The 27,391-nt window shown below is 44.2% G+C and overlaps 1 protein-coding gene across 1 annotated transcript in view; it reads right to left on the bottom strand.

The window, feature by feature from the left end:
• Nucleotides 1–27,391, bottom strand: part of LOC140731245 (hemicentin-1-like) — a 379,087-nt gene that overhangs the window by 306,854 nt on the left and 44,842 nt on the right. Inside the window, 2 exon segments of the mRNA XM_073052779.1 lie at nt 16,988–17,110; nt 21,303–21,461. Of these exon segments, the coding sequence (XP_072908880.1) occupies nt 16,988–17,110; nt 21,303–21,461 (282 nt within the window).

The raw sequence follows: 27,391 nt of genomic DNA, 5'->3' as shown, positions 1-27,391 counted from the left end.
CAATGTCATCTGTAAAACAAAGGTTGCTAATTTCTCGTCCTTCAGTTGACACCGTTCCAGGCAGTTAATATAATCTGTTCCAGGTACAAATTAGATAAATCACAGCGAGAGAAAGCAGCCATGGCATAACCCTACTTGATGCTGCAAATCAATGCATAACATCGCCACCAAATAGAGCTTGATGTTTTCTACGATACAGATCAATGTGGATTGATGTTAGGCTGCTCCCAAACTGCTTTTCACCACATTATCTCAAAAGGCTTTTTTTTTTATATGTGCCTGATGAAATTATTTCTGGAGGTCATTGTACGTGGTTCTGATGTTCAAATGTTATTATGTTGCTTCTTCCAGATAGGATTCTACCTTATTGCTCTGGTAGGAGTCACCATTTGCAACTTAAAGATGGCTCTGCATGACCTCACAAAAATAGACAATAGACAATAGGTGCAGAAGTAGACCATTCGGCCCTTCGAGCCTGCACCGCCATTCGGAGATCATGACTGATCATCTACTATCAATATTCGGTTCCTGCCTTGTCCCCATATCCCTTGATTCCCCTATCCATAAGATACCTATCTAGCTCCTTCTTGAAAGCATCCAGAGAATTGGCCTCCACTGCCTTCTGAGGCAGTGCATTCCAGACCCCCACAACTCTCTGGGAGAAGAAGTTTTTCCTTAACTCTGTCCTAAATGACCTACCCCTTATTCTTAAACCATGCTTTCTGGTACTGGACTCTCCCAGCATCTGGAACATATTTCCTGCCTCTATATTGTCCAATCCCTTAATAATCTTATATGTTGCAATCAGATCCCCTCTCAATCTCCTTAATTCCAGTGTGTACAAGCCCAGTTTCTCTAACCTCTCTACGTAAGACAGTCCGGACATCCCAGGAATTAACCTTGTGAATCTACGCTGCACTTCCTCTACAGCCAGGATGTCCTTCCTTAACCCTGGAGACCAAAACTGTACACAATACTCCAGGTGTAGTCTCACCAGGGCCCTGTACAAATGCAAAAGGATGTCCTTGCTCTTGTACTCAATTCCCTTTGTAATAAAGGCCAACATTCCATTAGCCAACATTCCAAAAATCTCTTCTTTTGGAGGATCTATGAAGACCTAGTGGGTCTGAAGATCTGGTGAGATGACAGGATAGTTGAATGCTCCTCTTGCGGGACGTGGGAAGGCAGGGAGACCTCCAGTGTCCTAGACAACCACAACTGCGAGAAGTGCTTCCAGCTGCAGCTTCTGACAATCCGTGTTAAGGAGTTGGAGCTGAAACTGGATGAACTCCGGATCATTCAGAAGGCTGAATGGTTGACAGGACATATAGAGAGGTAGTTACACCCAAGGTGCAGGACACAGGAGACTGGGTGACAGTCCAGTCAGGAAGGTTAAGGGGTTAAAGAGCCAGTGCAGAGTACCCCTGTGGCCACTCTCCTCAACAACAAGTGCATCACTTTGGATACTGTCCGGGGGGAATGACCAAACAGCGGTCGGATCTCTGGCACTGAGTCTGCTTCTGAATCTGAGGCCATCGATTGGGCAAAATTACAGTCAACAAGATGGGGTGCAATGTAAATGAGATCAAAAAGGGTGAATACAGGTGTTAGATTTGGATGCGTACAGTTTACAGAATAAGGTAAATGAATTTGCAGCACTGTCGCAGATTTGCAGGTATGATGTTGGGAGGATGTTTCCTATGCTGGGAGAGTTTAAGACCAGAGGACACAGCCTCAGAATAGAGGGGCATCCTTTTAGAATGGAGATGAGGAGGAACCTCTTTAGCCAGAGAGTGGTGAATCTGTGGAATTCTTTGCCACAGGCATCTGTGGAGGCCAAGTCTTTATGCATATTTAAGGCAGCGGTTGATTCTTGATTGGTCAGGGCATGAAGAGATACAGGGAGAAGGCAGGAAACTGGGGCTGAGTGGAAGAATAGATCAGCCATGATGAAATGGCAGAGCAGCCTCGATGGGCCAAATGGCCTAATTCTGCTCCTGTATCTTATGAAAGTAGATTTAGGAGATTAGCTCACAGGAACCAATTACCATATTCAGAGATACAGCACAAAGACAAGCCTGCACCACCCAATTACACCCATGTGACCAATTAACCCATACATCTTTAAAATGTGGGAGGAAACCAGAGCACCTGGAGGAAACCCGCATGGTCACGGCAAGGAGGTTAAATATTCATTACCTCGGGTCGATGACACTCCTTCATAATTTGTTTCATTCAGATTTACTACTCCAGTTTCAGATTAAAGTAAATGATTTTGTTTTACTATAAATCTCTACCTTTTTAATTATCACATTTCTCTTTATGTCCTTTGACTACTAAATCATCTATTAACTGTTACTCATTACACAATCCAAAATCTAAAATAGAGTCATTGAGCGCTATAGCATATAAACTGGCCCTTCAACCCATTTAGTCCTTGCTGGTCAGTGTTTCCACCTATTACCATCCACCTCCACCTGGACCACAGCCTTCCAAATCTCTCTCGTCCATGTTCCTATCCAAACTCTCTTAAATGTGCCAATTGAATCAACATCCACCACTTCCACTGGCAGCTCATTTCATAATCTGAGTGAAGAGGTTTCCCCTCAGAGTCCCCTTAAATATTTCACCTTTCACCCCAAAATTCTGTCTTCCAGACAGCCGGTTATTAATTCCTGCTGCTGCCTGTAAGGAGTCTGTACGTTCTCCCTGCGACTGTGTGAGTTTCCTCCGGGTGCTCCGGTTTCCTCCCACAGTCCAAAGGCTAGTACCAGTTGGTAGGTTAATTGGTCATTGTAAAGTGTCCCGTGGTTAGGTTAGGGTTAAATCAAGGGTTGCCGGGTGGCATAGCTTTAAGGGCCGGTAGGACCTACTCCTCGCTGCATCTCAATAAATAAATAAACAAATAAATAAATGGGTGAATGAATAAATAAATCTATCAATAAATGAAAAAATAGATAGATAATTATTAGCCAATTATTCTTTCCTATTCGAGCACTGTGTAATGACTGAAAATCTCCAACGCCTTGCAAGAAAAAATGACTTGCAAGCAAGCAACCTTGCTAGAAGATAACGTACCTAGGCTGAGAAAGGGGGGTTGGATGGACATATGATGTGCCTGATCTTGTAGCGTTGTGGGAATCCTAGAGCTGATGGATAAGTGGGGAGGGGGGAAAGGGGAACAGTCGGGTCATGAGAGCCCGTTTCCTCCCTGCTCTTCCTGGGCCTCTATACTCCTGTCGAGCTGCATTCTCTGGCTCAGCTGGAATCTGTCTATTTATTCATTTTGTGCAGTGGCTGCCTGAGCTCAGATCTGGTAGCTGAAGATGCTGAACCATCTCCCACGGGGACCATCCTGGCAGATATTAATGGGCAATACAGAACAGCCATTCCCTCCTGCCCTGAAAGAATCTACACATAACTAGCTCTTGCTCTTGCAGGGAGAGATCAGGATTTACCTCCTGTCTCAGCCCATGTGAAGTGATTAAATTCACCGGCTGGTGTAACAAGGTGCTACCCACATGCACCTGGAGAGAAGTGTCTCCACAATATCACAAGGACTGTCAGGACACAGAGCCATTCCTTCCATGTGTGCATGCCTACTCTTTAAAACAATTTCTCATCAAACAAATCAAAAGAGAAAATTAGTGTCAAGAATTATCCTTGGGAACTTCAAACATACCCTGTTCAAATATTCGGCTGTTGCTGAAACTACTCCCACCAATTATTCAGTCAATGCATTTCGCTTCCTAACTTGGCATTATCATTTCAGAGCATCGGCCTTTGCAATGAAGACACCACCGCACCTCCGTTTCTCTGAAGTTTCCACTTATTCAGCACGTCTCTTAAAGCTTTGTCAAATTTCCACCGATGAACAGTGGAGGGTATCCTGACTGCTTCCATCACGCTCTGGCGTGGAAACAGCAATGCTCTTGAACAGAAAAGCCTACAAAGGGTGGCGGACATGGCCCAGCCCAGCACAGGAAAAGCCCTCCCCATCGACAAGAACATTCAATTGAGCACCTTCCCAAGAAAGCAGGATCAAGACCCCAACCATCGTGGTCATGCTTTCTCCTCACCACCGAAGCGCAGGAGCCCTGGGTCCCCCATCACCGGTTTCAGAAACAGATATTACCTCACAACCATCAGGGTCCCACCAACCACCACGGATAACTTCACTCACCTCAGGTCACTGAAAACAACCTGTAGACTCACTTTCAATGGTTCTACAAGTCTGTTCACAGCATTATTCATTTATTTATTATTATTATTATTATTTTCATATCTGTGCAGTTTGCACATCGGTTGTCTGTCATTCTTTTTTTTGTATGTACTTCTCATTATTTCCATTGCATTTCTTTGTTCTATTGTGAATGCCTGCAAGAAAATAAATCTCAGGGGACATATACTGTACATACTTTGCTATGTACAATCCCCATCTCACCTCCTGGTCCTTTTGACAGGCCCAAGCCTGAACCTGCCTCTTGCAACCTCAGCAAGGGACATGAATTAACACCGGCATTGCCAGAAGTGGGTGAGTAGGAAGTATGAAGGGCAGAGCGTCTTCTCTCAACAGCGCTGAAAAGTTAACTTGCAGCTGCGATAACAGGTCCGACTGGTGTGTGACGGCCTCAGCAACACCACAGGCTAATCTCAGGGACGAAGCTGGGCCACTTGAAACAGTCAGTACTAGGGCTTCAAGATCTAACCAAAAAGCAGAGTTCGTTTGAGCAACATCGTGATCTACAGTTAATTTTTTTTTCACACTTCATATTGGAGTCAGTGCCTTCAGAACAGCATGGAAGGGAAAAAATAGCCACAGTGCTGAGGAAGTAAAGCAGGCTGACTTCAGCTTTTACCCTTGGTAGTTAGAACCCAGCTGCTTTCACTGCCTGGACAGCGATGTGTAAGCTGTACAAAGCATTCTGTAAATTCCTATTAGTGCTGAGGAATCAGCTCTAATAATATGCAGATTTGACACAGACATGCTTTAGCTCAAGTCTCAGCACTGACAGTCAGCTCCAAACTTGAGGGCTTTGGGGAAAAAAAAATCACTTCTCTACTTCAGCAGCGTTGTAGCATAGCATCAACACAACCTTTTATTAATCACAAACCACGGCTCCATTCCGGCCACTGCGTGTAAGGAGTTCGTACGCTCTTCCTGTGACTCCTCTGGATGCTCCGATTTCTTCCCACATTCCATTAGGATTAGGATTAGTAAACTGTGGGCAAGCTATGCTGGCGCCAGACAAACGGTGACCTTGCAGGGTGATCCTCGGCACTTCCTTGGTCTGTGTTGGTCGTTGACAGAAATGATGCTTCAATGTACACGTAACAAACAAAGTTTATCTTTGAATCTTTAACTAAATAGACGCATTTTAATTTTGATTATGAATGAATTGCAGGAGGTAACAATAGTTTTAACCCAATGTTGAGCAAAATAACCACTAGATATTAATGCAAAAATGTTTCATGCTAATATTCAGAGAAGTGTAAAATGCTTTAGATTAGCATTTAGTAGCACAGTGAATCTATGATAAATGCTCGATAATGTTTGAGGTGCAATAATGTGGTCTACGTCATAAATAGTATATAAATGATAATGTAGTCATAGACCATCTGGTTTTGCATACCTGATATCTGGATTTAGAAGCAAGCCAACCCACTGATATAACTAAATCAACTACCTGCTGGCTGGATAAAGGCTCAAAGTGAAGTGGCTTTGACCCATCCATTCCAATGCTTCTGCAGAAGAACAGAGTTAGCCCAGGTCCTAACTTTGTACCAAGAAAAATCACCTTCCTGAAAGCAAATGCCACCCTAAAGCATCGGGAGGGCAATCTTCCTGCTCTCCGGAATGGCTTCATGTGTACCAGAGGGTAACACAAAGCCAAAATGTGCACCATCCCGGAAACCACGATGAACATCACACAAACATCGCCACGTTCACAGAACATCCAGGTCCTGGTTCTGCACAAGACATCGCGAACATGTTCAAACAAAATGTCCCAGCTGAAGCATAACTTTCCTGGAAGTTAGTAGCAGGATTGTTTAAAAGTTCAAAGTTCAATGTACATTTATTATCATCAAAGTATGCATACATTATACAACCTTACACATCTAACAGGCAGCAACAAAACAAAGAAAGCCAAAAGAACCCTTTAAAAAAAAGACCGTCAAACACCCAAAGTGCAGAGAGATAAAAAGGAAATCACGCAAACTATAAACGCTCAGCAAATAGTTTTCTGAACTGAAATCCACAAACAGAATCCATCCACAGACCCTTAGTTCAGCACGTCAAGCAAGTGCCACAGAGCAATGAGTTTACACACTAACGAAGAGAGTGAGACCCAAAATCTCAATTCCATTCGCCTCCCACAGATGCTGCCTGATCTACTGAGCGTTCCCAGCATTTACTGTTTTACTTCAGGTTTCCATCTTCTTTCGATTTTTAGTTTGGGTTGTACTCTGTTTTAGTAGATAATAGAGTTGAAATGTTTGCTGGAAATATATAAGACAATTTCTGGACTCAACAGGTGAATAAAGTAACTGAGGTTAACCCATATGATGTTAGATCTGGTATTTACAAGTCAGCCTAACCTCACACTGGTTCACTATGTGCGCAAATATCTGATAATGTGGTCGCAACAATATATGGTTCCAATTAAGCGGTGGAACCATGGGGTCTGAAAATGCACAATTCATACCAGACTTCAGAAAGGATTTTTTTCATTAAAATAACAAACAATTTGGTAAGTGTGAATTGGGCAACTCCACTGGATAGCTGCAAGAGTGATGTGGGGCATAAACAGTAACTTCTTTTTAAAACAAACATGAACATAAAGTTGAGGCACAAGAGACAACATACGCCAGTGATAATAAACCTGATTTTGATTCCGATTCTGAAACGTTGGGATCTGGAGCAAAATAAACAGGCTGCCAGAGGAACTCAGTAAGGCAGGCAGCATCTGCGGAGGAAAATGGACAGTCGACATTTCAGGTTGAGACCTTTATTTCTGGACTGACCCAAACATCAACTACCCATCAGCCTGACCAGCTGAGATCCTCCATCAGCTTGCTTGGTGTATTCACAGCTGAAAGAAATGCAGCAGGAGAGAAATGTGGCTGCACATAGGCAAAGTAGGTGTACTAAAATGGTCTCTACAAATTTTAAAAAACTCATCAAATCCTAACCATTATGAGCAGTTAAAGAAACAAAGGCTGCAGTTTGATCAGCTGAAAGGAAAATGGAAAATAGGATTATGGACAATTGTGGAAGAAAAGGATAAGCTCTTAATCTTGTATCAGATAGCACTGTTGCTGGCCAGTGGTGTAGTGGCATCCACACCGGACTTTGAGGCAAATGGTCCCCGGTTCGAATCCAGCCAGCTCCTTGCAGGCTTTCCATCCGTGCCGTGTTGAGCGTCGAGCTAGCAACTCGGCCTCGTAAAAAACCAGACAAAAATGCTAAAGAAATGGCAACGTTGCCGCCTGATGTGCCACAAGGTGCGGAAAGGAACAACAACAAGGGAGCACTGTTAAAAGTCTGTACTGGGCTGCTGAAAGATGTGTAAGCACAAAGAAACAATTACAATGAGATAACTACTGATGTATTACTTTGCATTAGTTGACACTTATGAAGACAAAGAATTCATATGTTCCATGTGTTACATAAGGAGTGGTTACAAGAAATTTCCTGTAGAAAATTCTGGAAGAATGTGTTTCATGAATATGGCATTTTGGGGCAATGTTGGGTTTTGGCGTATCCTACATCTGGCCTGAAAGTGAATAAAAGAGGGCAAGAGTTGGACAGAGTGCTGCAAATCCCATCTCCACGATTTTCAGACCAAATGTCAGAATGTGGAAAAGTGATCTGTGATCTTGGCTGGGAATGATTGTTGATGCCAGGCGGGGTGGTTTCAGAATCTCAGAAACTGCTGATGTCCTGCGATTTTCATGCACCACAGTCGCTTGATTTTATAGAGATTGGTCCAAAAAAACAAAGAAAAGCATCCTGAGAGCAGCAGTTCTGTGTGCAAAAGCACCTCGATCATGAGAGGGGTCAGAGGAGAATGGCCAGACTGGTTGGAGCTGACAGGAGGGTGACAGTAACTCAAATAACCACACGCTACAACAGTGGTGTCTGAACACACAACACGTTGAACCTTGAAGTGGATGGGCTACCACAGCAGAAGACCACGGACATGCACTCAGTAGCCATTTTATTAGGAACAGGAGACACGTAATAAAGTGGGCACTAAGAGTATCTTCCAGCATTCCCAGAGGAAAATCGAATATTCATTTCAAGCCCAGCTTGGGTTTTGGATGCTAGACATCCATTAGGCAAAAAAGAAAACAGAACAGACAAAATAATTAGGAAGTGTAGCTCATGGTCTCCTGAGGTTAGACAGACAAGGGTATGTTTGTATTGTTGCCATAACAAGCAGTGTTATTCTGGGCTTAAGTTAGAAAGCACTAATGCCTCACACGTGGCCAACTGTGCAATAAATAATCCCCTTCCATTGTTATATATTAGAAACAACAACTTTGGAAATAATGGATTTTATGAGTGATCAGAGATCAGTTTACACCTCTCAAGGTCTTCGATCTGTAACCTGCTGGCTTCCACAGACCACGCATTGTACATGATCAGATCCGAGGGTCTTATGAACAGGAGTTCAAATACGGACATAACTGGATGCCAGATCGCCCACGTAGAGTATGCCTCACAAGAGAAGAGTCCGGAAGATTGATGGCAGGCGCCCTTTGGCCTGCTTCAAGTGAAGACCAATGTTAGCAGCCAGAAAGGAATGTCCCCAACGAAGCAGATGTAAAGGCATTGGGCAAGTAATGAGAGCTGCTGGACAACACAGGGGAGAGGGCAGAAGGACGAGTAAGGTCAAGTTCCATGAGGTAAAATTATGCCCCTATGAATCCAGATATTGTTTCAGGGTGGGTTGGTGGGAGAGGGGATCTTACAAGATTTCTGTATGTAATGTAGATTCCTCCCTTTTCCTGCCTTCTGTAAAATTATTTTAATTTTTATTTAGATATACAGGCCCCTCCGGCCCAAGGACGCCTATGTGACCAATTTACCCGCCTGATGCACCATCAATAACTCTCGGAGACGTGAGTCGAGATAGGCTTTTATTAGCTGGAAGAAAGCACCGTCAGCAGCAAAAGACCACCACACATCATCCTGGAGACTGAGGGAGGAGCAGTGCCTCCAATCGCCTTTATACAGGGGTCTGTGGGAGGAGCCACAGGAGCAGTCAGTGGAGGGGCGTGTCCAGACAGGTATATGTAGTTCACCACATCGCTAACCCTGTATATCTGTGGAATATGGGAGGAAACCCCAAAACTGCAGAAACTCCTTACTGACAGCCGTGGTAGATGACCCTGGGTTGCTGGTGCTGTAATATCGTGATGCTACCTTGCTGCTCCAAACCTTGGAGAAGTGGTCAAGGTTCAGGACACTGTTTTATTGAAGTCAAGACCTAGGAAGAAGCCAATTCAATATGTTGCCAGGGTTACTGCATTCTGGGAGGACCTAACATCAGGGGAACTCATGATAAACCTTTATTGGTACTAAAGCCTACATTCTCAAAGCAAACGACAACTGGAATAATTAGGAAGGCCAATGCCAACTGGACTTTTCAACAGACCAGATATTTTTTCAACACTCTCTTCAATGATTCCCAATGGAACAATCAATAATGTTTGTTAATTTATTCCCTCAAATACTAACATGGATGGCTCCAAATAAGCCACTGAATGGAGATTGATTAGTTAGGCATGCAAAATAGCTTCCACATGGCAATGGATCCCAGCTGAGATTGCCATAATGAATTTTAAATCCCAGAAAAGTCTGCTGATGTGAAGAAGTGACAAAGAAGGGGGGAAGAAAAAGCCCTTGTTAAAGTATAATCTTCCCCAGATGTTGGATCTATTGCTGTTAAAACCATAAAGTGAAAACCTGGCCCTTTCTCAGACGGTGGTCAAGGTTACTTGTTAACAGAGAACAGCACAAACTCTTCCAACACGTTAGTCAATCACGTTCCCTTCCTTGTCTCCAGATGAATTTCAGTAGAGATAGTTTCTACTAAGTTTCCCCATTTATTAATTATTTTAAGATTGTTTCCTTTCTCGGTCCTATCTTGTCTGGTGCAATGGATTAAGGTGCAGAATTGTTATTTTTCTTGTAGTTTAACTTTCCAATGCTTGTTTGTATTTTTACATAATCACCCATATCCATGTAATTGTTCAGTGAATTTTCCCGTAATTATGGTACTGTTGCTTCTGGATTTTTCTAGAAGCTTCTTAAGTTTTCCATAGCAGGTGTCATGCCACTTGAATAGGGCTATTTTATAGGTTAATTGGATTTTTTCTTTTCCCTAGTCTGAGAATAAGAAGACCACGACTAATTTGTTTCCTTTGTTTTTTCTTTGTTCTCTCAGCTGCTCCTTTGTGTTTGTTCTCTGCTCCTATAACACTTAATAAAATGGCTGTAAGCAACAAGTTTTACACCTCATTCTTAACTTCCAAAGAACCTTTGGACCGTGAAAGCATTATCTCAGAACAGGAGAAACGAACCCATAATGTGAGAGGACTAACCTCCTTGGTACAACTCTCGTTTTCCTGCCCCTTACCATAGGTACAACTCTCGTTTTCCTGCCCCTTACCATAGGTACAACTCTTGTTTTCCCTCCTGTTTCCTCCTGTTGTTCATTGGTACAATTCCCATTTTCCTGCCTCTTTCCAAAGACAAGCTACTATTCGACAAACCAACTACCGTACATGTAACTTAGCACTGGCCAATCCCGAGCTCCATCTCTGTCTCCAGATCATCTAGAAAACCTTCAGAGATACTTGACAACTAATGAAGAAGAAAGGGATTTATATGCACTGGTTAAGTAGAGCCTTTCAGGGTCTACCCTTGTGGTGGAGTATACTAAAGAAAGAGATGCTTCTTCTTATACAGAATCTTCCACAGCCTTTTACAAACTAATGGTTATTTTTAGCTACTGTTGAATACAGGAAAGTGGTAAGTCAGTCTCTGCACAGCCATGCCATAATGACCAGGAAATCTATTTTAGTGATAGTGATTAAGGGATAAACGTTGGCTGGAGCGGTGGGAAATGCACAAGCTGCCGTTCAGAATGGTCCCCGTTAGATCTTTACATCCACCTGACGGAGCAGGCAACACCTCTGGCAATTTTGCAGCATTGTCCTGACATTTCACTCCACACTTCTGTGCTCATGTCTTGAACCAACGAAGTCCTGCGCTACCCATCATGTTAGAGCTGACTCTGAGTCTGCACTGGCGGTTGAAGCCTGCTGACTCAGTCTGTCAGGTCAGGGCAGCCGTGTCTGCTCCCTCACAGCACGGCCAAGACCGGACACTTTCACACCCATTCCGAGCACACCACCAGCCCTCTTGGTCCTTGCCGCAAAGTGTTGTCTCATAGCCATTTGGTGCTACCCCTACCCCCCCTTACAGTCCCTCGAGACTGAACCAAACAGTTCTCAGTTCACAGGTCAGAGGTGAGGACATTTACAGCATTTGAAAGACATGTAGGCAGGTACACAGATGGGAAAGGTTTAGGGGAATGTGGGCCAAATGCAGTCAGATAACTTGGTCAGAATGGACAAGTTGGGCTGAAGAGCCTGTTTCCGTGCTGTATAACTCTATGACTCTACAGTCCAATACAGAGGTGACCTTAGTTTGGTCTCAGTGAAAAAGGCTCTAGCTTGTGTCCAATAAAGGCTTGTGCATCTGCATTGATTGCAAGATTAAATCCAGCAATCATCATTCCTCCATGAATCAATTCATTAAATGTGCCAGAAGATCGGCTGGTGAGGACGTAACCTGCCCGTGCACCATCCAAACCATCTCACTGAGAACTAGCCAAGTTGCGTCTGGGAGATTGCATGACTTCCATCCTCAGATTCTGGAGACTGGGAAGGGCAGTGGAAAGGGAAAAGGTATTCCTATCCTTTACATGTGTCCTGGGTAGTGGAGGCTGCTTTTCTGAAGGCACAGCTGCAACATTGGGAAGACAACAGCAAATTATAGCGCAGCCTTCGCCTACAAACGACAAAATGATAACCACCTAGATCAGGGGTTTCCAGCCTGGGGTCTACTGTCCCCTTGCTTAATGGCATTGTTCCTTGGCATGAAAAAGGTTGGGACCCCCTGACATGGATAATTTATTTTAGATCTGTTATGAACCCTGTAACGGGGTCACTTACCAGCAAAAATGGAGAGGTCCGTTGAAGTCTGATGGTACTATTTTTAACAGTATTTATTAGTAAAAATACACAAAAATAATATCAATACTAACATACAAATAATATACGTCATCAATACTAAATCTAAAAGTGCGGGTATAATAATAATCAATAAGAAATAGCTCTAGCGTTGTCTAGGGGATAATGTATTGTCCGATGGAAATATAAAAGTCACTCAGTTCCTGCAGGCTGCAGCCTTTGGTTGGAGTCGAAAGAGAGATTTTGAGAAACTTGCCAATTCCTTTTATGATTTCGATCCGTCAGGAGTCCCGTTGGTGTGGCCGTTCACTTGTGGCCTCTCCTTTAGCTAAAGCCGTTCTTCCGTGGTGAGGCTGCCAATCCCAGGCAAGGGAAGGACGTACACGATCCCCCCACCGGCTGTCGCTATTAAACGCTGTCATGGGATTTCTAGCGTTGTTCCCCAGACCCTCTTTTATCCTTTCTCACGGGGTCTCAGATGTCAATCAGGTTGGGATGATGCAATCCCTCAGCCAGCCCCCTCGGCTCATTCCCTGAGGGCTTCAAATAAATAGTACAGTACTCAATACACAATTCCGTCTCCAAGAGACAATAGCCGTTATCAGGGGTTTTTGTTTCGCTGAGGCCAGGACACATTCCAAACCTTGAGGATTCTGCGTGTCTTTCTCTCATTTCCCGGGTCCCAGACCCGAATTAATAGCGATCTTGCGATTCTCAAAAAGGAGGGGGTAACTTTGTACAGAGTTGTGGCACATTCGTAACAGAACATAGAACAGGACAGCGCAGTACGGTCTCTTCGGCCCGTGACATTGTGGCAACCTCTTAACGTACTCCATGATCAAACGTAGCCTATTGTTATGTCTTTCCTGATCGGGATTGTTATTTTATTCCTAATTTCGAGCTCCCACTGCTTCCTTGTGGGCTCACAGCTGCTGCTGATCGATCGCTCATCATCATGGTGCTGAGCAACTAGCTTCCGTCAACAGGTCGGCCATTTTATACCTTTGTACGTTTCATCTGGTAGTCAGAAGCACTTGTTAGAAGTCAAAGGAATTTCGATCAATATTTGAACCTGCCCTTCGTTAGAACGCCGAGAAGCACCGTCTTTTTACACCTTGCGTATTGTACTGCACTGGTGAATAATAAAAGCACCTTCACCTACAGCTATGCTGGGACTGGAGTTGTCTATCTGTCTAGCTTTAGAAAATGAGGAAAACTCTTGGGGAATAGATATCTCCAATCCTGGAGTTGTTTCCATTTTCCTTTCAACCACTATTTACTTAGGAGTATCTTAAATGTCCCCAATGTATCTGGCTCTACCACCACCTCCAGCAGTGCATTCCATGCACGTATCACTTTCTGTAAAAATCCTACCTCTTTCATCTTCCCTAAACTTTCCTCCGCTCACCTTAAAAGTTCATCACTGCCATCCTGGGAGAAAGACTCTGGCTGTCCACTCTCTCTATGGCTCCTATAACTTTATACACTTCTATCAAGTCACTTCTCACCCTCCTTCACTCCACAGAGAAAAGCCCTAGCTCACTCAGCCTGTTAGTCTGTTGTTGTAGTTGTTCCTCTTCGTGCCTTGTGGTGCATTGGGGCGGCAACCTTGCCAGTTCTTTAGCATTTGTCTGTTTTTTACGAGGCCGAGTTGTCAGCTCAACCCCTAACCTAGCACGGATGGAAAACGTGCAAGGTGCTGGGCAGAATCGAACGCGGGAAGGATACTGGACGTGGAAGTCCAGTAAGGATGCCGCTACACCACTAGCTGGCTTTTAACCTTTTAGTTTGTGGATTAACTATTGATCAGAATACTAGGCATAACTCAGAGAGAGAGAGAGAAGGGACTGAAGATGCTGGAATCTGGAGTAACAAATTGCCAACGTTTGGGGTTGAAACTCTGCATCAGTCCCCAATTCCTTTCCCCAACAGATGCTGCTCGACCAGCTGAGGGCCTCCAGCAGAGTACTTGCCACGTTAGGGGCAATTCACTGACTTGTCTTCAAGATGCTGTCGGAGCCTTGCACAGCAGTCTGAAGGTGTAAATCAGCTTTAACTACAGAGCTAAGTACTACATTGTTCAAAGTTCAAAGTAAATTTATTATCAAAGTACATATACTGTATGTTACCACATACTGGGGTGTATGGAATGTCCAGGGAGGGCTAGCACCTCTCATGAAGGGGCTTGTCCTATCCATTGAAAGCTCACTCACCTTTGGTCCCCCCAGACACTCAGTTCCCATCTGTGACTCTAAGTACCTGTCCACATACAACAGCGGCCACGCCCCGGTGTTCCGACAGGAGGGCAAATCCAGGTGAGGGTAGCCGACAGCCTCATATCCGGCGAGACAGGAACATTGCTGTCCTAGCATGTGAAGTCAGCTCCGGCAGTCTGGGTGGCTGAGGTCTACACTGAGAGCCGACGCCCAGGAAGGCAGCTCCGTGGAAAGCGAAGGGCATGGCGAGGCACCAGAGACGTCAAGGTCATCCACTGCAGCCAAGGAAGAGCCCAGCTGGCCGCTTGTTCATAACACTGTTCCTGGTCTTCTGAGGTTGAGAGAGTGGAACAGCTTTGCCAATGCGAAAAATTCCCCCATACAGGTTTCCTGTCTTCATCAGACACTACAGACAACCACCAGCACACAATACCTTGAGACTCATTGCAGCATCTACACTCATGTCTTTGGAGAAGGACTTGAAACCAAAGCCTTCTGACTTATAGCCATGATTTATTTTATTTCAAAAGTAAACTTAATGCATAATAGAAAATAAACAGAAAAAGAAACAGTGCAGAACTTTCAGATTCACGCAAAGGTGTTAACTTATTGTTTCCAAACCAAAGCACCACCGCCACTTATGCGGCCTCCCGAGGGGAAGAAGGCATTTCAACATTTGAGGGGTTTGCCCACTCGATTCAGACCCACCCTGTGTGGTATAGAAGGACCCTAGACTGTGTGTGGTCCTTTCCCAGAGAGCCTTTACATTGGCAGCACCGAGCTTCATTCCCTCAGCCTGGAATGCGCCTGTCAGCAGCATTCCCTTACGGACATCTTGCTGTGCTGGAAGACCAGCAAGTCTCGGGCAGATGGGTGAAGAGCATCGTCCACTAAGCTGATAATCTTCCAGCAGCACTCAATATCTCCCTTGGCGTGTGACCCGGGGGGCTGCCCCTAGATCAGAAGGTCCTCTGACCAGCAGCTGCTGGGGAGACTTTTGCACAGAACTGTAGTAATTTTATGTATTTCACTGTACTCCTACCACAAAAGAAAATAAACCATGACATACGAGGGGTGATTGATAAAGTTCATGACCTAAGGTAGAAGGAGTCAATTTTTAAAAACCTAGCACATTTATATTTCAATATAGTCCCCTCCTACATTTACAAACTTAGTCCAGCAGTCGTGGAGCATACGGATCTTGGACCTCCAGAAAGTGTCAACAGACAGGTGATTGATAAATTTGTGGCCGAAGGTAGAAGGAGATGAGTTATACAGCTCTCATTACATGCGCATGCAGTTCAACTCTCTGAGTGATTATGCAGAAAATTTGAAGTTAATAACTCATCACCTTCTACCTTAGGTCACAAACTTATCAATCACCCCTAATGTTATTAACTGATGAGTTATTAACTTCAAACTTTCTGCATAATCACTCAAAGAGTTGAACTGCATGTGCATGTAACGAGAGCTGTATAACTAATCTCCTTCTATCTTAGGCCACAAACTTATCAATCACCCGTCTGTGGACACTTTCTGGAGGTCCAAGATCCGTATGTTCCACGACCGCTGGACTAAGTGTGTAAATGTAGGAGGGGACTATGTTGAAAAATAAATGTACTAGGTTTTCTAAGATTGACTCCTTCTACCTTAGGCCACGAAGTTATCACTCACCCCTCGTATGTGAGTGATAATAAACCTGATTCTGATATGGGTCTCTATTGTGGACTGAGAGTGGGGAAGGGGACAGGGAGAGGGGAATCATGGTTGGGGAAAGGGGAAGGGAGAGGGGAGAGAGAAGGAAGCACCAGAGAGACATTCGGTAATGATCAATAAACCAACTGTTTGGAATCAAATGACCTTGCCTGGTGTCTCGGGGCTGGGTGTGTCTGCATCCATGCCACACCCCGTCCCTGGCACTCCTCTGCCAACTCTCCCGCACCCTTCCCACAGTGCTCCACCCTCACCATTCCCAACAACCTTTGCTCCTGCCAGGTTTACAAACTTTCCCTCTATTCCACGTTGACAAATGCAGTACCGTGCAAATGTTTGAGGCATCCAAGAGATATACATGTGCCTAAGACTGTTTCACAGTACTGTACAATGGTCGTGGCTCTTTATCCCCTCCCAGTCTACCTTTGCCACTCAGCGCAGTTGTGAGAGAGGAAGAGAAGGCAGACTGCTTGCTGATAACGATGGCTTCATAAATGACATTCAGCAAGGAACCCTGGTGGGTCAGATTTAAGCCTGGTCACACAGACCTAAGGTCCGCAGTTCACGGTCCTCCAGCCCGGCAGCAGCAGTGATAACGGCGCTACAACTGGTCACGCATCTAACGAAGGGAAATTCCCACCGCTTACCATTACCCGGTGACCAATCCAAGCCCACACACTGTCTCGGAGCAACCACACACATTCCAGCTTTATGAGGTACTTAGCTTGTTCCCAGCAGCCACACTTCTGGGGGAAGAAATGTTCCTTCCGAAGATTGCATCCACTCACCTCGTTGACTTGCTGTTTGTCCAGGTGGAATATTTGACCTGAGCTAGTTGAGGCCACCTCTTCAAAGGCCCGATACCCCGGGTGCCCTCGGTCCCCACAGTCTCCAGTCAACACAAACACCACCTGTACAGGGAAGAGTAGCAGTCACTTTAATCCACTCTCTAATTGCTTCAGAAACACCACTCCCAGATCCCATCCACATTTACCAACACCAGACACCCAAGGGTTTATCAAGCTTCCGTTAAAAATAGTAAATTGGGAAGGGTCCAGAGGAGGTTTACCAGAGTGATCCCAGGATCGTAGGAGTGAAAGGGTTAACATATGATGGCTCTGAGTTGAGAAGGATGGGGGCCTCATTAAAACCTACCGAATATTGAATGGCCCAGAAAAAATGACAGTTGGAGAGGGTGTATCCTGTCATTGGAGGGTCTTGGATTGCCTCAGAATTGAAGGGCAGCCCTTTAGAACAGAGATGAGGAGGAATTTCTTTAGCCAGAGGGTGGTAAATCTGTGGAATTCATTTCCACAGACAGCTGTGGAGGTCAAGACATCAGGTATATTTAAAATGGAGGTGGATAGTTCTTGATTAGTAAGGGCATCAAAGGTTATGGGGAGAAGGCAGGAGAAGAGGGTTGAGAGGGAAAATGAGTCAGCGGTGAAAATGGCACAGCAGATTCGATGGGTTGAATGGCCTAATTCTGCTCCTATATTTTACATCCTATGTTCCACTAGTCACTAACAATTCTACAGTTAGCACTGCTTCGCCATTCAGGTCCCTGGGCGATATTACCTTGCAGGACCTTATCTGGGAGAATCATACCTCTTCCATTAACAAAAAGGCTCGGCAGAAGATACACTTCATGCAGCGGTTGGCAAAATTCCATCCTCCCCAGAACATACTGGTGCAATTCCACACTGCCGTCATAGAAAGTATCTGCACATCAGTCACTACTGTCTGGCTTAGTTCATCATTACAGCAGGACTGGTGCTATTAAGGCAGCCCTGTATATTAAAATGCCATCTTAAGTTTCTTCCCCCAGGCACTTAACCTAATCAAACGTTCTACCCCCTATCATGCCATTTACACCATAAATGCATTTACGTATTTATTTCATATCTGTACAGTACTTTTAACTTTAATTTTACGTGATTCTTCATCCTGTGTAATTGTTAAATATGGTTGCTTTTTGTTTTGTGTAACACCAGCACCCCACAGCAATTTCTTAATACACGTAAGCATACATGGTAAATAAGTTTGATCCTTGATCTTCGGTCTTAAGGTCTTCTGGTCTACATTCAGACTTCGGTATATTGGTTCTTGAATCACATTAAAATTACAATACTCCCTCCCCCACCCACACACCTTTGCTACCTTCCCACACCTGACAAAGGGAAATAGGTATTTGGCTCGATTGTACTCTTTTCCATAGACGCTGCCTGGCCTGTTGACTTCCTCCAGCATTTTGTGTGTGTGATCTTTGGGAGAGGAGTGGGGATGGAGGTGACGAACAGCCCCAAGTTCTAGTATGGAGCAGTAGAAATAAACGGCGAAGGATGACTTGGAAACTGCACACTGAGGCATTTTCCATAATAACCCCTAACACCTTTCAGATGATCAGTTTGCATGTGGAGTCTGCTTATGCGTTTAATTAAATGTGTGTGGTAAAACATGCACTCCCAGCCCAAGTGTTACTTCCCTGTCAAACAGGCGGCACTGGAAATTACCTGTTCTACTACAAACTGTTCAAATTCAGTGACAAACACAAGCTGCAGGGTAGGTGTTTATGGAGACTCCGTAGAAAGTAGGCTGCTACTCGATCTATCAAATCCATTCAGCAGTACGTTTCCCTAGCCCAGCACCATCGTGTCAGTTTTGAAAGAAAACATTTATCAACTAATGATGAATAATAGCTTGGGGAACTTTGAGATATAATTCTAATGAGGTGACCATTCTTTTTTTAAACAGACCATCAGAATTTCTCACATATTCTGAAATCTCACCTACAACAGGCTACAGTTCCAAAGCATTCTCTACAAAGAGGAAACATTTCCTAATGACTTGACACTCACTGGCCCCGAACCAGAGGTGGATTGAATAACATTTGTAATGTTGTGCACATTTTTTAACTGCACTGTGCCAGAAATCTAATGAAACACTAAGAGGCATGAAGAGCTGCTAATACAGGCGCCTTGCTTATTCCATTCGAACCACAGTAATGCCCATAAACATGATACATGCACTCAATGGCTACTTTGTTAGCTACACCTGTACATTTGCTCGTTAATACAAATATCTAATCAACCAATCATGTGGCAGCAACTCAATGCATAAAAGCATGCTGACATGGTCAAGAGGTTCAGTTGTTGTTCAGATCAAACATCAGAATGGGGAAGAAATGTGGTCTGAGTGACTTTGATCGTGGAATGATTGTTGGTGCCAGATGGGGTGGTTTGAGTAGCTCGGAAACGGTAGGTTTCACGCTCAACAGTCTCTAGAGCTTACAGAGAATGGTGTGAAATGCCCAAAACACACAGTGAGTGGCAGTTCATGGGGTGAAAGATTCTTGTTAATGAGAGAAGTCAGAGGAGAAAGACCAGACTGGATCACACTGACAGGAAGGCGACCGTGACCCAAATAACGACGCGTTACAACAGTGGTGTGCTGAAGAGCATCTCTGAACACACAGTACGTCAAACCTCGAAGTGGGTGAGCTACAGCAGCAGAAGACTACAGACACTGAATGGTCACTTTATTAGGTACGGGAGGTACTAGTAAAGTGGTCACTGATTGTACATAGAAAATATTACTATGCCATTTTTAAAAAGAGATTAATATACTGTTTACAAATTTAACCTATTTATGGGTGTTCAGAGTTCCTCTGATCTCCCAAAGGAATCTGTATTGGAGGCATTGTATCTAGTTCTTGATTTGAGGAATATGTCACTTCGTGATTCAACTCAGAAGAAGCTAGTATTGTTCCTTTCACAGCGTCCAACAATTAAGGCCATAAGACATAGGAGCAGAATTAGGCCAATCTGAACTAATTAGACCTAATTAGGCTCCACAATTCTATAAAGATAATTTATTTTCCCTCTCAACTCCATTTTCCTGCCTTCTCCCCATAACCTTGGATTCCCTTGCTGATCAAGAATCTACTAACCTGCTTTAAATACTGTATACCCTGAGTAATTTATTAAATACAGTGGATTCCAGTTAATTGGGACACATCAGGAACACATTTTAGCCCAAGTAACTGGCTGCCCCAATTCGGCGAAGTTTCATGGAATAGTTTAAAAAGGTATAAAATGACAAACTGAGTAACAAATTAAGTATTTAAAGGAAATACAGAACAAATTTGAATACTGCCAATACTACTGCAGTACTGTAAAACTTCATATTAGTTCCTAATAGTTATCAACAAAAGTATTCTTCCCGGTATATGCTGCCATGTTCTTTTGATTGACTGTAAATGAATAAAATCAGCACAGACACCTGATACAGATAATGTATCATTTTCATGGTAACTTTCAAGATGATTGTCAATACCTTCAAACCCTTCATAGTTTCTAACTTGCTGATGGAGTGAAATTGTTTCATTTTCATTCCCAGCCTTTTTGACACCTCCAATCCTGAAAGCTTGAAACTGCAGTGAACAAAACGGTTCTGAATTGTCTAATTCCTTATTTCTCACCAACTATCAGTGACAAAAATCACTGCTCTTTGAACAAATAACACAAGCAAATGACAGAATTGAAAAACTGTTTGCTCTAAGCACAGTGTGGTGTCTAATGGCCAAACAAGTTCATGCGACTGACACTAGTTAGAAACTGTTCACCAACTGTCTCCTGCCCCAATTATGGGACGTTAGGTCCCAAATAAATGAAGGAAATCCCAGCAATTTTCTTGATTAGTTTTTTTTGTTCTTTAAGAGTTATCTCAAGTATGTATCTCTAATGTACTTCTGTTTATCAGTTGTGGGAGCCACTTGACTTAAATGTATGCTTCTAACTGTTGTATGAGTTTTTAATACCCTATATATCAACTACCACTCCAATCATCACTATAAGCAAGAGATTTGCTTCATAAACATGAGGAATTCTGTAGACGCTTGAAATCCAAAGCAACACACACAAAATGTTGCAGGAACTCAGCGGGTCAGGCAGCATCTGTGGAAATGAATGAAAGGTCGATGTTTCAGGATGAGGCTGGAAAGGAGGAGGGAAAATGCTGCTTCCTCCTGGAAAACAGGGAGCATACCGCAAATTCAGTGTCAATTCAATGCCCCATTTGAGGTCCTGATTCCATCCTGCTTACCTGGGACTGTTTCAACTGAATGAGTTGCAGTACTTCCTTGGTCAGCTGGTAATCCTTTGCTCTGGCGTCAGTGAAGACGTAGATAAAAGAACCAGGGAGTGATACCTCAAGGGCTCGTTTGATAGCACTGAGACTCATTTCGGGGCAGTCACCTCCACCCTGCAAGCGAGACAAAATAATGACAGAACCAGTCATTGGTTACATTCATCCAGTTGTTTCAGATTTATTTATCTCATCAAAACACACCGTGAAATGTGTCATTTGCGTCAACAATCAATACAACCTAAGAATGCGCTGGGGGCAGCCCGCGCATTCTGGCACCAACATAACAAGTCCACGATGTTCCACAGAACAACGCAAGCTGCAACAATAACAACAACAACAGCAAAACAAAACTGCTTTCTCATCCCTCCCAGCCACCCACTCAGACAGGCCTACAACCCCAGGACAGGATGCCTTTGAGCCTCTGGTTCTTATCCCCAGATTGTCAGACTTCCAGACATCAAGCTTCATCCCGTGCAGTTCATCCCAGGACACTGATCACGGGTTGACACATGGGCTTTGATTTCCGGATCCTCGTGGACCTCCAGCCCTAGCGCCTTAGCAACCTAGTGAGCTCTGGGGCATCTAGGAGCAGACCAAACATTGATATACCTTCCGCCAAGTACTACTCGCATTTGCTATGGACCCAAGGTATAAAACCATAAGGCAAAGGAGCAGCATTAGGCCATGTGGGCCTTCGAGTTTGCTCTGCCAGTCGATCATGGCTAAATTCCTTTATCCCTGTCAGTCTTAAGGGAGGAGTTGCTGCTAATAGCAGTCACCTAAAAGCAGCAAAGGCGTGAGTGTGAACCTGGCACCCTGTGAAATCGGTGCACGGGAGTGGAATATGCAGTAACAACTCAGCCCGAAGAAACTAAAGGGCTTTTCTTGTGCTGGAGTGGGTCATCCCTCAGCCCTTCCTGATGCTGATGAACTCATGCAAAGGATTTACTCTGCTCATTGAGATTCCGTCCGGATAAGCGCAGACGGTAAACCCACCGCCAATCTTCAAAACATGGCATTACAGCTTAGATCATGCCGCAATGTAACTAAGATGAGCAGAAGGGCTTAAATTGATAAAATATGCTTTATTTTTATTTAACATTCTGTTTAATGTGCTTTTTTGTTGTTTAGGGTGGAAATAGAGATTGTAATAGATTCCTGATGTTTGAGTAAAGTTCCTCTAACATGAATATTATTTACAGCAGATCCACTCCTTCAGACCCTGGGGTTACTGCAAGATTTTGGCCTCCTCACCATCAAAGGCTAATCTTTCTTTTGATTTAATCTTCACACTCACTCAAATCTTTAAATCTTTCCCTCTCTAATCAGGCCCCCTCTCGCCCATATCATATGTTGGGATTACTTCTTATACTCTTTTGATGTACCCAGTTGACTACTCAGAGACATGAAACACCTTCTGTATAAACTCCAAAAGCAGTAGCTTCATTTTCAAAACCACTCACTTCTGTGAGCCCCTTCAACAAAAACCCTCCCAGCCTCCTGCACCCCAACATTTCACTCCCCTGATATCCTTCATTCAGTCATTAGCCACTTCCACAGCTTTTCTCCAAAACCTCCTCAACTTTCTATTTCTCGCTTCTCCAATCCCCGTTTCAAGTCTTGCTCATCAGTCCGAACACCTTTAGGGTGGTGCAGGGTCTCCGTACACAGTGTTGCAGGCTCACAGTTCCAGCGACTCAGGTGCGATCCTGACCTTCGGTCCTGTATTTGTTGTCTTTGAGAACCTTCATCACCTCATGCTATATTTGTCTGATTTCACCTGGACATATTTCACTGAAGTAAAGTTGCGATGGTAATGATGTCATGTGAACTTTTACAAAGCTCTCTCCGATTTAAGAGAGGAAGAGTTTCTGCAGTCTAAAGAAAACAAATCTACAATTTTCTACACCTACAATGTTGGGCTCTCTTGGTTAACGAGTAAAAAGGCACTGCAGTGTACAGACTAGAAATTGGAATTCAATACACTTCTATTGGTCATAGATTTCAAGACTCAGTGCCATAGATTCAAACAGTGTCCATAATGAGGAATCGAGGAGGAACTTCTTTACAATGAGAACAACCACACCATGCGCTTTACTGATTGGTAATTCAAACTGCAAAGGAGAGTTCAAAGCAAAGGTTCCCAACCTGGGATCCACCAACCCCTCGGTTAATGGTAGGTTTCCATGGCATAAAAAAGGTTGGGAGCCCCTGGCTTAAAGGGAGGCAAGATAAATACAGCAGACTAAGAGTCATAGAGTCACACAGCATGGCACAGAAACAGTCTGGGCTCTTCGCTAGTCCCAGTCTCCCACATTTGGTCTGTATCACTCTAAACCTTTCCCATCCATGTACTTGTCTAGAAGTGCCTTCTAAATTTTGTAATTGTACCAACCTCTACCACTTCCTCTAAATTCATTCCATATTCCCTCACCCCTCAGGTGCTTTAAACCAATGCCCACTAGTTTTAAACTGCCCTACCATGGGAAAGGGACTGTGATCATCCATCATATCTATGTCCCCCATGATTTTATATCCTTCTATAAGACTATGAGATAAAGGAGCAGGATTAGGCTGTTCAGCCACCAAGCCTGCTCCACCATTTCATCTTGGCTGATGTAATTTTACCTCTCAACTCGGCTCTCCTGCCTTCTCTCTGTAACGTGTGATGCTCTTATTAATTAAAAACCTATCAACCTCCGCTTTAAAAATACCCAATGACTTGGCCTCCGCAGCCAACACACCAAGAATGTGCAGGGTCACCCCTCAGCCTCCTCTGCTCCAGGGGAAAAAATCCCAGTCTATCCAATCTTTCCTTATACCTCAAGCCCTGTAACATACTCGCAAATCTTTTCTGCACCCTTTCCAAGTTTAACGGTATCCTTCCTACACCCAGGCAATCAGAAATGCACAAAGTATTCCTGCTGTGGCAAAGAGACAGAAGATTACTTTCAGAAATCGGAAGGCAGAGGGGAAGGAACTATTTGTGAACTGCAGAGTGTGTGCCTTCAGGCCTCTGTACCTCCTTCCCGACGGTAACAATGAGGAGTCGTGTCCGGGGGGGGGGGGGGGGTTGATTTTTATATACAACCTGTAATTAATTATCTTAAAGTACAAGCACCCTTAATCAAACAATATATATACAAGATTATTCAAATATAACTCCAGTATTAGATACACAACTAATGGTGATGGGAAGAATGAAAGCCTCCGATTCCTAACACTGATCGAGGAACTGCCAGTGCTCGTGCATGTGTGTGGGAAGGTTCAACGGCAATGGCAACGACTGACCTCCGCTTTGATCTGTAACCTTCTCGGTTAAGTAAAGTTACTGCCCCTTGTGGAGGAAGGATGAAAGCAGCCAAAACAACTAAATACCAAACTGGCAAAGTCGCTTCAAGAAAGGAGAGAAACATGGATGGCATGGGTGTTGGAGACTGACAGAAATTACGGCTTGGATCACTTAAGGTTTAAAGCCTTTACCACTTACTGACAATGGGATCCAGGATAGGGAAGTAGTCTTTGAATCTCAAAACTCCCAGCTCCTGTAAATCATACCTGGAGACTTCAAAATCGAGGAAAACTGCAATTCTACAATAATGAAAAGCATGTTTTCCTTACAATTACCTCTTTAGTCAAAGTTTCAGGGACCTCAATGATATAATTAGGGAAATGAGTGTTACATTAATACTATTTCCCAGAGTGTTTTAATCATTTTCTTCTGCCTTATTATTCCTAAAAATAACAGGAATCATGTATTAACCACTTGCCTCAAGAAGAAAGCACATTACATTCCTTATCAGTAATCCGGTTCGATTCTCGAGGGGGAGCCGTTGGGAGTGTTGTTCATCTTGTGTTTGTCTCTTTCTCAGGACTCACAAACTGATTTATCCAGATGTTGATGAACGTCATTTAGTTTAGGATTTCACCTGCCTGCCTCTCTTTCTTCGATCCCACATTGCAACTGTAATCATATGTCAAAAAGTATTTTGTTGACCATTACGGCCTTTGGGCTTTCTTGAGGTCCTGTTTCTCATTGGTTTATTTATTCAGGAGACGCTCTCAATGGTGCCGGAAGGTGTGGTAACGCCTGTCGACTGCCCCCAGCACATCCATCAGTAAAACGACACACCTTACTTTATTTTTCGATTCATTTGTGATGCGGGAATCCGAATCTGAATCTTTGGTACTAATCTGAGGTGAGAAGTCAAGAAAAGTGAGACTGACAGAGCTGACTCGCTAATTCTCATCTCCACCACCTCCCCCACCTCCCATTCCAAGGACTCAGGTGAAATACCTCTGAATTTCTGACTAAGGAATTGATCACAGTCACGGTGCATATGTTGAGGAGACGGGAGTCATTTTAAGAATGAAGTCTTTATTGTGATGGCGCTAGAGGTTTTTGCAGACCCAGAGATTGCTTCCAGTTCATCCACAAAAGCAGCTTCTTCTTCGTCTTTTCTCATGCCTCTGTTTACCTTTCAAGGTGGCTAGGGTCCTGTTGGCGTCCACGATCTACAGCTGCAGCTCACACCACAGTTCTTCACGGCAGTGGGTTCTCATTCCTGGGCTCACCGTGCAGCCTGGGCTCCAGGTGTGGCCTGGGAGATGTGCACCTTCAGTGTGTGGCCCCATGGTCCTCACTGATATCACTGACCGAAACGTCTTGGGAAATTGAAAAGTCGAGACAGCAGGTGGTGTGCACTATCGTAAAGCATTACGATAGCCGTTATTAGTAGGCTGCTGTCGATCCCATGGGATCGTGGGTTTGTACCTCTGCTGGACTGTGTCCTCTCCGGGGGACAAGCCTGAGCGGGAAGATTTGAAGAACCGCTGTCGCCCACGCAGTGGGATTCCCTCTCTCCACGTCACTGATGTAGTCCAAGGGAAGGGCAAGGGCCGATAAAGCTTGGCACCAGAGTCGTCGCAGAGGTTGCCAGAGTGAAGTTGTAAACAACGTCGAACTACCTTAGGGACCCCGGCTCCGGATTTCTTCCTCGAGATTTACTCCCGAGACCTTTCCCATGGGTGGGTATGGCCACAAGGCAGCGGAGGTTTAAAATCAGAGTTTTCCTTCTCCGAAGTGGGCTGCCGTCCGAGGCTGACGAGCCCCACGTGCCGGAAGCGGCTGGTTTTTGAGGCGCCAGTGGTCCGCCTTTGCCCCTTCTCTTGTCAGTAGGAACGGTTCCGCCGGGCCTAGTAGCTGAGCCACACGTGAAGGCCGAGAGTTGGACTTGGTTGTCAGAGGCTGTTAAGAGTTGCACGCCATTTGGAGCACTTCATAGGTAGTGGGAGCTTATCCCCACTACCAACCTCATCTATGACAACCTTAGGAACCTGATTAAGCTCATCATAAAATTGATGTCTGGTTTAGTCCTAGTACCTTTTTAACGACACGATATTTAATATTTACTGACCAAAGCTCCTCTAGGCTGAAAAGTAATTACAAGTGTCCCTCTCCTTCACTAAAGTGGAATACCTGTTTTAAATGCAAAACATACAACATTAAATATAGTACGGTCCCTTCAGCCCACAATGTTGTGCTGACCTTTTAACCTAGTCTAAGATTAATCTAACCCTTCACTCCCACATATCCCTCCATTTTTATACCATCCATGTGCCTATCTAAGAGCTTCTTAAATGTCCATAAAATATCTGCCTCTATGGTGGTCCCCTGTTCCGTCTGTGTAAAAAACTTACCTCTGACATCCCCCCCCCTATACTTTCCTCCATTGACATTAAAATTATGCCCCCTCATATTATCCATTTCCACCCTAGTTAAAGAAGTCCACTTGATTTATGCCTCTTATTAAGTCATCAAGTCTATCAAGTCGTCCTCCTTCACTCCAAAGAGAAAAGTCCGAAATGTAAATGTCAATATTTTCCTTTTCCTAATCCATTCGGAACTCCTCCCTCTTTGGTATTGACATCACTGAAGCAGGGTCACTAATAGTTCTGGCAAGACTCGGGACCAGGATGTTTACTGAGACACCGAACTGTTTCAACATCCCACTAACCTGAGTTCACGTGGAAGTTAAGCTGGC

Source organism: Hemitrygon akajei, chromosome 7, assembly GCF_048418815.1.
Source record: "Hemitrygon akajei chromosome 7, sHemAka1.3, whole genome shotgun sequence".
Lineage (NCBI taxonomy): Eukaryota > Metazoa > Chordata > Chondrichthyes > Myliobatiformes > Dasyatidae > Hemitrygon > Hemitrygon akajei.
Note: the sequence above shows the minus strand (reverse complement) of the source record. Positions and strands in the feature narration are given on the sequence as shown.